Source organism: Amphiura filiformis, chromosome 6 (genome assembly GCF_039555335.1).
Source record: "Amphiura filiformis chromosome 6, Afil_fr2py, whole genome shotgun sequence".
NCBI classification, from domain to species: domain Eukaryota; kingdom Metazoa; phylum Echinodermata; class Ophiuroidea; order Amphilepidida; family Amphiuridae; genus Amphiura; species Amphiura filiformis.
This window is the reverse complement of record NC_092633.1, coordinates 37,129,835-37,141,958: the sequence shown is the minus strand read 5'-3', so window position 1 is coordinate 37,141,958 and position 12,124 is coordinate 37,129,835. Positions and strand designations below refer to the sequence as shown.

Genomic DNA, 12,124 nt, shown 5'->3' with positions numbered 1-12,124 from the left:
TGAGTCTTAAAAGAGAGGTCGCATCATAATCTAGAAAACGATTTGATTCAAATTTTTAAGATAACAGCAACATTAAAATTTGGCCCAATCTTTGAAATCTATTCTTTCTCTTTTACGCGGCTAGTTTCTCAGTTCTTGGACTATTAAATGTGAGTCATTTATATGAATTTACGTAGTGTATTTATAAAATTCCATATTTCTTATACGATTAGATTCGTCGTTGTTCAAGAAGGCCATCGAAGATCAACTTGAGAGCCGCATTTTCCTTGTGAGGAACATGGACCATTACACGCAATATCTCATGAGCAATTATATGAAGAAAACAGACAAGTGGTCAGGGTTTACTGAGAAAGATATTGAAGTTATCAAGCAAGATCTTGAAGATGCAGTGAGAATTCTTCATAGGAAAGGCATCAAACATGGATCAGTTGATGAGGAGCACGTTCTTGTTGAGGAGGTAATAATAACGATACATCTAATTGATAGCGTCGGTGGAATAACTTCCCATTCTCTCTCTTCCAATTGTGATTTTAAAGTGTAGAATATCCATGAAAATATAAAGTCTTTCAGAGGAGACATCAAATTTACAATAGTCTTCGATTTCCAGAAACAAATTTCGCGCGAAGCGCTGAAAATTTGCAATTTGTCGGCTAAAATATTAGCTTAAATTTGGTCAAAAATATTGGATTCCTCAACTGACTTTTCACTGCGGTCTTGCGTCATGGAGAAATGTGCCCGAAGGGCGAGATTTTCAAAAACTTTACACTGCGCATGCTGAGTGGCCATTATCATCAAGATAAGTTTTCGTCATACATGTCATAAGAAGGTTTAGGGTCTGGGTGGGGTGTGTTTGTGGGAAAAATTCATCTCCCATATAAAAGTGTGTTCTGATTTTTCTCACGATTAAGCACTCTCTCTGCTAAAGCTGGTTTCATACTACCCTGCCGCTTGCCGCTGAGCGGCGTGGCGCACGCGCATTGCAGACAAACGGACACAATCAAGGCTTGTCATTGGTTGAAACGCCCTGCCGCTTGCCGCAGCGGCAAGCGGCAGGAAAGTATGCTGGGGGCATAAGTCTTCATTATATCAAGGATGATCATTGTGGCAAAGGCAAACAAGTAACATAATTCAAACGAAATATACTTTTAAAAGTATATACAAAACAAAAAGAAACCTTGGTGGCCCGTAAAAAAAAGAAAAGAAAAGATATATAAAGTTAAAATTAATTGAATTTCGTTTTCATATTCAAAAGAAGAAAAACGAGACGCTGATGCACATAAAAGAGTGAAAGGTGACTTTTATGAATTAGGTTAATGGCTTTACATCAGTTATTTTTCGGGTATCTGTGAAAATCTAAGCATTGTGCTTTGGAATATTCCGAAGGGCGTTCCGCGGTTCAAAAGCACAGTTTTTAGACATTTCACAACACCCTCAAAACATCTGATGCGCAATCAACCTCTATAGAAGTTAGTATGGTACTACTGGGTTATGTATTGTGATGTGCCCTGAGTAATTTGATTTAATTTAATTATTTAACTTTGTTTACAAGCTGAAAGTATTTCATGAGATGGGAAACCCCTTGTATTTTTGAATTCCCCAAATTATTGAAAACAAAGTCAGATCTATGTTTGGAACTTGGAAATTCCCAGTTCAGTATATTGCACCATAGTCAGGAAAACCCCCCAGGAAGTGATGTAATGTGAAAGGTGAATGTGTATAATTAATCTTGGGAAATCCCAAGATTGCAGCAATGTTGTGAAAATGTGATTGAAGTAATGGTTTATTAATAGATGATGGGTTTTTGCATGAGTACTGATATAAAAAGTTGAAGGCTTTTGTTGGGACTTTACAGAATGTCATGTGAGATTGAAAACTCCACATGTGTGTGATGGTCTTCGTGCTTCAAAAAGAAGTACATTTTAACCAGTTTATATAGCCAATAATTGAGCTAATTTTAATACAGCAACGAAGAAGACAGCGAGCGCACAAAAGTGCTCTTCCTCATCAAAGGATTAAAAGTTCTTCTGTCAAATTGCTGGAGTTTGCTGGGTTTGTGAAGGCAACGCATCTGTCAAAAAACAGTGGAGCTGTGTTAAAGAAACCTGTTCCCTGGAAAAAGAGTGGTTGGTGAAAGAAACACCATTTTTGGAGAAAGCAGCGCAAGGAGATATATTTGTGGAGAAAGCAGCGCAAGGAGATATTGTGGAGATAGCAGTGCAAAGGAGATTGGAGGAAGCATCATCATTTTCGTATGAGGATTTTATACGCAAGGATTTATAAATGCAAGTGTACTATGGACTTCGCTGATTTTCGCAGGACAAGTGAATAAGGATATATTACATCAGTCGTCCAGAACATTGCAAGAACTCTAGAATCACCAACAAGAAGACCGCTGGTTAAGTACCGATAGAGTAAAACTGATTGTGTGATTTTAGTGTATATTGTTGTTATATGTACCAAGCATAATTTGTTTTCAATTAAAGACTTAGATTATGTTAGCTTAATCAAACAGTGTATTTGTGTTGTGCATTCGTGTGAGTTCGGGTAAAAGGTGATTTTGGCCTTGAGTCAAGTACGACTCGTAACAAAATTGGGGGCTCGTCCGGGAAATACACTGTAAAAAAAGTTGGCATTTATATACTGAGTCTTGAAAGTGAAAGTAGAGTATGGCAGAGTTTAAAGCAGAAGAGTTTCTTGAAACTATAGATATGCTTGGTACATATAACAACAATATACACTAAAATCACACAATCAGTTTTACTCTATCGGTACTTAACCAGCGGTCTTCTTGTTGGTGATTCTAGAGTTCTTGCAATGTTCTGGACGACTGATGTAATATATCCTTATTCACTTGTCCTGCGAAAATCAGCGAAGTCCATAGTACACTTGCGTTTATAAATCCTTGCGTATAAAATCCTCATACGAAAATGATGATGCTTCCTCCAATCTCCTTTGCACTGCTATCTCCACAATATCTCCTTGCGCTGCTTTCTCCACAAATATATCTCCTTGCGCTGCTTTCTCCAAAAATGGTGTTTCTTTCACCAACCACTCTTTTTCCAGGGAACAGGTTTCTTTAACACAGCTCCACTGTTTTTTGACAGATGCGTTGCCTTCACAAACCCAGCAAACTCCAGCAATTTGACAGAAGAACTTTTAATCCTTTGATGAGGAAGAGCATTTTTGTGTGCTCGCTGTCTTCTTCGTTGCTGTATTAAAATTAGCTCAATTATTGGCTATATAAACTGGTTAAAATGTACTTTTTTGAAGCACGAAGACCATCACACACATGTGGAGTTTTCAATCTCACATGACATTCTGTAAAGTCCCAACAAAAGCCTTCAACTTTTTTATATCAGTACTCATGCAAAAACCCATCATCTATTAATAAACCATTACTTCAATCACATTTTCACAACATTGCTGCAATCTTGGGATTTCCCAAGATTAATTATACATTCACCTTTCACATTACATCACTTCCTGGGGTTTTTCCTGACTATGGTGCAATATACTGAACTGGGAATTTCCAAGTTCCAAACATAGATCTGACTTTGTTTACAATAATAAAAAAAAATTCCAAAATACAAGGGGGTTTCTCATCTCATGAAATACTTTCAGCTTGTAAACAAAGTTAAATAATTAAATTAAATCAAATTACTCAGGGCACATCACACCCTCCCCCTTAAAAGAAGAAAGTTCGAATGTAATGAAAACTTTCTTAAATGCTTTCTTCTTTTACATCAACTTCAACATATTATCAACTTTGAGTATTTAACTCATCATACACAGTGACTACTTGTCACACAAGTTCCCTTTTAAAAGGAATTTTTGTTTATCAGCCCCTTTTATGCAATTCTGGACAGGGCATCAGCCATTACATTGTCTTTTCCCTTAATATGTTTGATGTCCAGATTGTACTCTTGCAAGGTCAAACTCCACCTCACCAGTCTTTGGTTTTGTTCTTCATCCTGTTGATGAAGGTGAGGGGATTGTGATCTGTGAAAACAAGCACAGGGTATACTGTGGTACCCAAATACACATCAAAATGTAGCAATGCTAATAGCAATGCTAGACACTCCTTCTCAATTGTGGAGTAATTTCTCTGGTGCTTGTTGAACTTCCTTGAAAAGTAACAAATGGGGTGATCTATTTGATCTTCACCCTCTTGCATCACAACACCTCCACAGCCTATGTCACTGGCATCAACAGTCAACTTGAACTGCTTCTGAAAATCAGGTGCAGTAAGTACTGGTGAACTCATGAGTATTGATTTGACTTTGTGAAAAGCGTTTTCACACTGTTCTGACCAAATGAATTTTGCATCTTTCTTCAACAAATCAGTCAAAGGACTTGCTATCTCTGAAAAGTTTGGACAAAACTTTCTATAATAGCCAACCATTCCTAGAAATCTCATGAGTGCCTTCTTGTTCACAGGTGTGGGGTATTGCTCAATTGCTTCAACTTTGGCTTTGATAGGTTTCACCTGACCTTGACCTACAACATATCCCAAGTATGTGACTGTGGCATGGCAAAACTCACTTCTTACCAGATTGACTGTCAACTGTACTTCAGACAGCTTCTCAAACAATTGATGGAGTTGTTCCATGTGTTGTTCCCAAGTTTGACTGTAAACAATCAAATCATCTACATACGCTTCACATCCCTCTATGTCTGCCACAATTTGGTTCACCATTCTCTGAAATGTTGCAGGTGCGTTTTTCAACCCGAATGGCATAACTTTGTATTGGTAAAGACCAAATGGTGTACAAAAAGCAGAAATCTCTTTGGCACGGTCTGTGAGTGGAACCTGCCAGTACCCTTTCAAAAGATCAAATTTGCTAACAAATTTTGCATTCCCAATTTTGTCTATGCAATCATCAATTCTTGGAATTGGGTACGAGTCTGTCTTTGAATGAACATTTGCAGCTCTCATGTCTGCGACCAATCGGTATGAACCATCAGGCTTGGGAACAAGTATACACGGTGAACTCCACTCACTACTACTTGGTTCTATGATATCATTGTCTAGCATATAATTGATCTCATTTTTGAGATGTTCCATTTTCAATGGATTGACTCGATAAGGATGCTGCTTGATTGGTTTTGTATCACCAACATCTACATCATGAAATGCAGCATTTGTTCTACTTGGCGTATCAGGAAATATATTGTCAAATTTGTGAATCAAATTTGCAATTTGACTTTGTTGATCTTGAGAAAGATGACCTAACTTTGAGTCCAAATTAGTGAGCACATCAGAATTGTTCAATTTTACATTATACTCTTTGTGCTCCAGCTCTTTATCCTGGTCAAATGTGACATCAGAATTGTCATCTTTACTCTTGTCTACATTGGCGATTTTGTCTACATCGGCATGTTTGTCTACATTATCAGCATGTTTTACTGTACACACATGTTTTGGAATGCCACTGTCACTTCTTTCAACATACTCTTTGAGCATATTTATGTGGCATAACTGCCTGCTCTTGCGTCTACCAGGAGTCTTGATAATATAATCTACTTCACCCACTTTTGACTCTACCTCACATGGGCCATGATATCTGGCTTGTAATGGGTGTCCTGGAATTGGAAACAGTACTAGAACTTTGGCACCTGGTTTGAACACTCTCTCTTTGGCATGTTTATCGTACCATTGTTTCATTTTGGCCTGACCCTGTTTCAAGTTTTCTTTGGCAATATCAGTTACTCTGTTAAGCCTATGCTTAAAATTGGAGACATAATCCAACAAATTGATATCTGATTTCTCATTGAGCCACTTTTCTTTCAACAACTTTAAGGGCCCGCGCACTGTGTGTCCAAACACTAACTCAAAAGGACTAAATCCTAAAGTTTCCTGAACAGCTTCCCTAGCAGCAAACAACAACAAGTGTACTCCCTCATCCTAGTCCCTCTGAAATTCCAAACAGTATGTTCTGATCATGTTTTTCAATGTTTGGTGGAACCTTTCTAGTGCACCTTGTGATTCTGGATGGTAAGCACTTGAGGTATACTGTTCTATACCTAATTGATACATGACCTGCTGAAATACTCCAGAAGTAAAGTTTGATCCTTGGTCTGACTGTATGGACTTGGGGAGCCCCACAAATGTGAAGAACTTGGTTAAAGCTTTCACTATTGTCACTGATTTAATATTTCTCAAGGGTATGGCTTCAGGAAAGCGTGTTGACGCGCACATAATTGTCAGAAGGTATTGATTACCTGACTTAGTCTTTGGTAGGGGGCCTACACAATCAATAATAACCCTACTAAATGGTTCATCAAAGGCTGGAATTGGCTTTAATGGAGCAGGAGGTATTTTCTGATTTGGCTTCCCTACTACTTGGCATATGTGACATGTTTTGCAATATTCAGAAACATCTTTTCTGAGAGTGGGCCACCAGAAATGTCTCAGAATTCTTTCATGAGTTTTCTTAACACCCAAATGCCCTGCCATGGGACTATCATGTGCTATGTTAATTACTTCAGTGTGGTAGACTTTTGGTACCACAATTTGGTGCACTACCTTCCACTCTTCATCGGCAGGTACATCAAGGGGGCGCCATTTTCTCATTAGCACACCATCTTGTTTGTAAAAACAGACAGAATTTTGTTCTGCTTCTTCTAGGGTCAATGCCCTTTGATTGATCTCTTTGAGTTCTGGGTCATTTTGTTGCTCCAGAATCAGCTTGTCATGACTTAATGGGTCTCTCATGGTTTCCCCAATTTGTTCATGCTCAGAGGCTGTGTCATTTTGAGGGGTATTTTTATCCCCAGGAGAAGGAAGTTTATCTTCTTTCTCATTCAACTGTGACTAAATGTGTCTTCCAAATTGTAGCCTAAGTCATCAATTTGGTTGTCCTCAATTGTTTCTAATGAAGCTCTCTTACTCATTGCCCGTGTCACTGCACATGCAGGAAATATCTCCTTTTCTTCACTACTATCATCCTGTAAACAGGGCTTTTCTGTGACTATTGGGTCAGGAAAACCTTCCCCCCTGCCAGATCATTTCCTAGCAACATGGACACTCCTTTGACTGGCAATTCATGTCTAACTCCTATGGTTACAGGACCAGAAACCAAGTCAGATGTCAAGTTAATTTTGTGGAGAGGTACATTCAGTATTTCCATCCCAATACCCTGGATCAAAGCATTACCTGCTGAACTATCCTCATTAAAGGGCAAAGTTCCTTCCAGAATCATAGACCGTGCACAACACGTATCTCGCACAATCTTAATGGGCTTTGGACTACCATTCTCACCAAGTGATACCACTCCCTCTAACACAAATGGTTCAAATTCTTCACACACCTTGTCGGTCTCACCTCCCTTTTGTGGGAATTCTTGTTTCTTGATTTGACTGACTTTTTCCTTTGACTCAAGCGACACTGCACATCCCACAGTATTACTAGCAGTTTGCTGCTGTTTTTGTGCATCTTGTCTGCCTTTTAAGAAATAACACTGGGTCATCGTATGCCCTGGTCTCTTACAATGAGTACAAGTTACTTTGGCTTTAAATTCAGTCCCAAATTTTGCTCTGTTACCTGAACTCCCTGGGGTCCCTATACCACCAGCACTATGCTGTGAATTAGACTGAGATCTCCCTTCTTGTGTACCACCCTGATTTGTTCTAGGTTGATTATGGCTGAACCTGTTTGAATAACTTCTGTTATGACCAAATCTACTCCCATTCAATTTGTGAGTTAAGCCATAGTCGTCCGCCATTGTCGCCGCTTCGTTTAGCGTCTTAATTTTGCTAGCGCTTTCATCCAAATGGGTTTTAATGTCAACGTGGACACATTTCTTGAACTCTTCTATAAGAACTAATTGCTTAAGTTGGCCGAAATCATCTTTGACTTATTTTGACCCAAGCCACCTGTCAAACATTTGTTCTTTTACTCTAGCAAATTCTACATGGGTTTGATCTGCTTGCTTTCTTGAATCTCTGAACTTTTGTCTGTATGCTTCAGGCACCAGTTCATAGGCCTTAAGGACTGCCTGTTTAACTTCTTCATAATCATTACACTTCTCTATTGGTAGAGCTGAGTAAGTTTCCCTGGCCTTTCCCACAAAACTACTTTGTAACAGTAGGGTCCAATGCTCTGGAGGCCATTTCAAATTTGTAGCTACCTTTTCAAAATGTTGAAAGTACTCGTCAACTTCTTTCTCTTTGAATTTAGGCACAAGCTTTACATACTTTGTAACATCAAAGCCTGACTTTGACTTTGAGGAGAAACTTGATGAGTATTTGTCACCTAGCTTAGCCAACTTCTCTTGTTCAAACTCAATTTCTTTTTCTTTCAAATGTGCTTCCATTTGAATTTTTGCTAGTTTTTCCTTTTCTTCCATTTCTAATTTGTGGTGCTCAAGCGCCATCTTTTCTTGGCGTGCTTTTTCTTCCATTGCTAGTTTTTGTTTTTCAATGTCTAGCCGTTCTTGTTTCTCTTTATTTTCCATATCTAATCTTTCTTGTTTTTCTTTATTTTGCATATCTAGCTTTTGCATGTCCAACTGCAATTGCATTTTCATTTTTTCCATTTCCACCTGAACTTCTAGTTCTTTCAACTTAACTGCATCCCCGATTTCAGTTTTGACCTCTTTTCTCTTGTCCAAAATGGATTCCTCAAAATACTCTTCATCAACCAAAACTTCAATCAAGGCATTTTTGATTATTTGTTTTCTGTTGGCTTGCTTTACATCCAATTCATAGTATTTTGCAAATGCTAATAAATCAGGTTTCTTCAACTTATCAAACTTCTCCCAATCTATAGTTTCAAGAAACTCTTCTCCTTTAAACTCTGCCATACTCTACTTTCACTTTCAAGACTCAGTATATAAATGCCAACTTTTTTTTACAGTGTATATCCCGGACGAGCCCCCAATTTTGTTACGAGTCGTACTTGACTCAAGGCCAAAATCACCTTTTACCCGAACTCACACGAATGCACAACACAAATACACTGTTTGATTAAGCTAACATAATCTAAGTCTTTAATTGAAAACAAAGTATGCTTGGTACATATAACAACAATATACACTAAAATCACACAATCAGTTTTACTCTATCGGTACTTAACCAGCGGTCTTCTTGTTGGTGATTCTAGAGTTCTTGCAATGTTCTGGACGACTGATGTAATATATCCTTATTCACTTGTCCTGCGAAAATCAGCGAAGTCCATAGTACACTTGCATTTATAAATCCTTGCGTATAAAATCCTCATACGAAAATGATGATGCTTCCTCCAATCTCCTTTGCACTGCTATCTCCACAATATCTCCTTGCGCTGCTTTCTCCACAAATATATCTCCTTGTGCTGCTTTCTCCAAAAATGGTGTTTCTTTCACCAACCACTCTTTTTCCAGGGAACAGGTTTCTTTAACACAGCTCCACTGTTTTTTGACAGATGCGTTGCCTTCACAAACCCAGCAAACTCCAGCAATTTGACAGAAGAACTTTTAATCCTTTGATGAGGAAGAGCACTTTTGTGTGCTCGCTGTCTTCTTCGTTGCTGTATTAAAATTAGCTCAATTATTGGCTATATAAACTGGTTAAAATGTACTTCTTTTTTGAAGCACGAAGACCATCACACACATGTGGAGTTTTCAATCTCACATGACATTCTGTAAAGTCCCAACAAAAGCCTTCAACTTTTTATATCAGTACTCATGCAAAAAACCCATCATCTATTAATAAACCATTACTTCAATCACATTTTCACAACATTGCTGCAATCTTGGGATTTCCCAAGATTAATTATACACATTCACCTTTCACATTACATCACTTCCTGGGGGGTTTTCCTGACTATGGTGCAATATACTGAACTGGGAATTTCCAAGTTCCAAACATAGATCTGACTTTGTTTACAATAATTTGGGGAATTCCAAAATACAAGGGGTTTCCCATCTCATGAAATACTTTCAGCTTGTAAACAAAGTTAAATAATTAAATTAAATCAAATTACTCAGGGCACATCACAATTAAAATCTAAATAAAATCTTAATCTTTGTTCCTTCAGATTGATGGATCGAAGAGGTACTTCTTAGTTCTTTCTGCAATAACTGAATGGCAAAAAACAGCACAGAATGGGAGCAAGGAACCGACGTTGTCTGACTTTGAACAGTTGCAGAAATTAGTCACCAGATTGCCGCGGGTGTAGATAATACTTGAAGGCCCATTCAGTGATTTGCTCATTCGCGGATGATTGTAAAAATCATCAAAATTCAGATTTTGGTATCTTTGTCATTGCCATCGATGTGCTAACATAGCCTGCTAGTGGTTAATCAGCCGAAAGCCGTGTATTTAAGACAATTATTGTAATTTATATACTGACAGTATATAAATTAGATATGAATTTGAATGGGGCTTCAACTTTGTCAATATTGCTGTTTCCTTCGTGTTTTTGTTTTTTTGCCCTTGCGTTGGGATCACTGAATGGGCCTTTAAAACTAAGTCAGTGCGATTCTATGTACATATAAATTACAAATACTACAAATACGTGTTAAAATTAGATCTAGATTTCGTCAAATTAACAAGAGCTAACTAATACAGTGGATTACGAATTAAGGCTTTTCAGAGACACTTCACTTCATTGACAGCAAATAAATATCGAACATTTGAACTTTCTTGGGAACATTTTGTCATTGTTTTCTTATACTTTCTTACAACAATTTTAACAGGTTTAAAAGCTATACTTTCATTGCCATTATAAATTTGATTTCTAATTACTTAGGCCTATACAAGGTGTCCCAGAATGATTTATACCGTGTTTGAACAAAATATCAAAAATATATAGTCAACAGTGTATCTAATCTTAATAAGTGCAATACAATGCCACACATGTCTCCTACTTATTCTGTGACTTTCATGGAAATAGCTTGATTCGTTTTTGCGTGACATTGCTGTTACTGAAAATGGACAAAAACGGCATGTGTGTAATTTACAGTGCAAAGGCACCATAACACATGGATCCTTTATTACCATCATCCAGCCGCACTGTGCAATATATTGGAGAAATCCTACATTCTTTTATAGGAAATACACCAAATTTGGCACAGATGTAGAGCTTACAATGCTAAATAATTCTTGATATAGAATTAAGTGAAACATTTCAATATAACATCAGATATTTTGGTTGAAAAACATACTTTTTATGTGATTTTTACCACAATTTTAACCCAAAAATGTCATTATTACAGAGGATATAACTCCCTCAAGCATCCACCGCAGTAAAATGTTATCTTCTTCGTCACGTAGGGGTGGGTTTGTGGACATAAATGTATGCTGTGACACTAAGGACGAACCTTCTCTATACTTTTATGAAAACGCCATCTCTGCCGGCATTTCAAATGATGAAACTCACACACCACAATAATTGGCTTCAAACCTGCCGCCAAATAAAGAATAGTTTAAGGTCACTCAAGCATAGCAAATCCTTTATTCCATACAAGGATTGCTTCGTAATATCATAAATAAACTATAGATATCGACTATTTAGTAGTAGTAAGAAACAGGACACAACAAATATATTTTCCAAATAACTTTTACAGATTTTCAAAATAAGTTGATTTGTCAAAACTTGGAATTCACCATTGCTACGCAATCCTCTCTAACTTCTACTAGAAACGTCCAATTTTTAAAATCTAAAAAATCTGAGAAAGCTAAATATATGTAGAACTTAAAATGCCAAACAATATGACCAATAGAAATGCCGTTCACACCTAAAAAATTCCATCTTTCCCGGTATAAATCATTCTGGGACACCCTGGTACCATTATTGAAGATAGCATTTAAGGGATGAGAGCAATAAGGTACACTCTAAATTTTGCAACGGTTAATGTAGTTATGACAAAATGGTTGAACCGTTTGTTGCACTCTCTTGATGCTACGTACTTTGAATAAACCTGTGTATATGCAGTGCTTATATGATATAATTACCATTAAATGACCACATGTGTCAAAATTAGTCTTTTGGTAAAGGGCTCGTAATTGTTAGAAGACAATTTCTTTGCTCTTTATACAAATTATGCCATGTATTTTCGGGAAAGTATACGTTTTTTTTTTTTCTTCGGGACAATTATGTGTTAGTGCAATATAAATAGCCAAGAAATTACTTTTAACCAAT

General features: G+C 37.3%; 1 protein-coding gene across 2 annotated transcripts in view; it reads left to right on the top strand.

Annotated features, from left to right (window-relative positions):
* The window catches only part of LOC140155374 (uncharacterized), a 36,092-nt gene extending 25,477 nt beyond the window's left edge, over positions 1 to 10,615 (top strand). For both annotated transcript variants that reach the window (XM_072178197.1, XM_072178195.1), the window contains exons 20-21: positions 213 to 457; positions 10,019 to 10,615. In XM_072178197.1, coding sequence (XP_072034298.1) covers positions 213 to 457; positions 10,019 to 10,159 — 386 coding nt within the window. In that variant the 3' untranslated portion in view covers positions 10,160 to 10,615. The remainder of the gene's footprint in view (positions 1 to 212; positions 458 to 10,018) is intronic.
* The last annotated feature ends 1,509 nt before the right edge of the window (positions 10,616 to 12,124 follow it).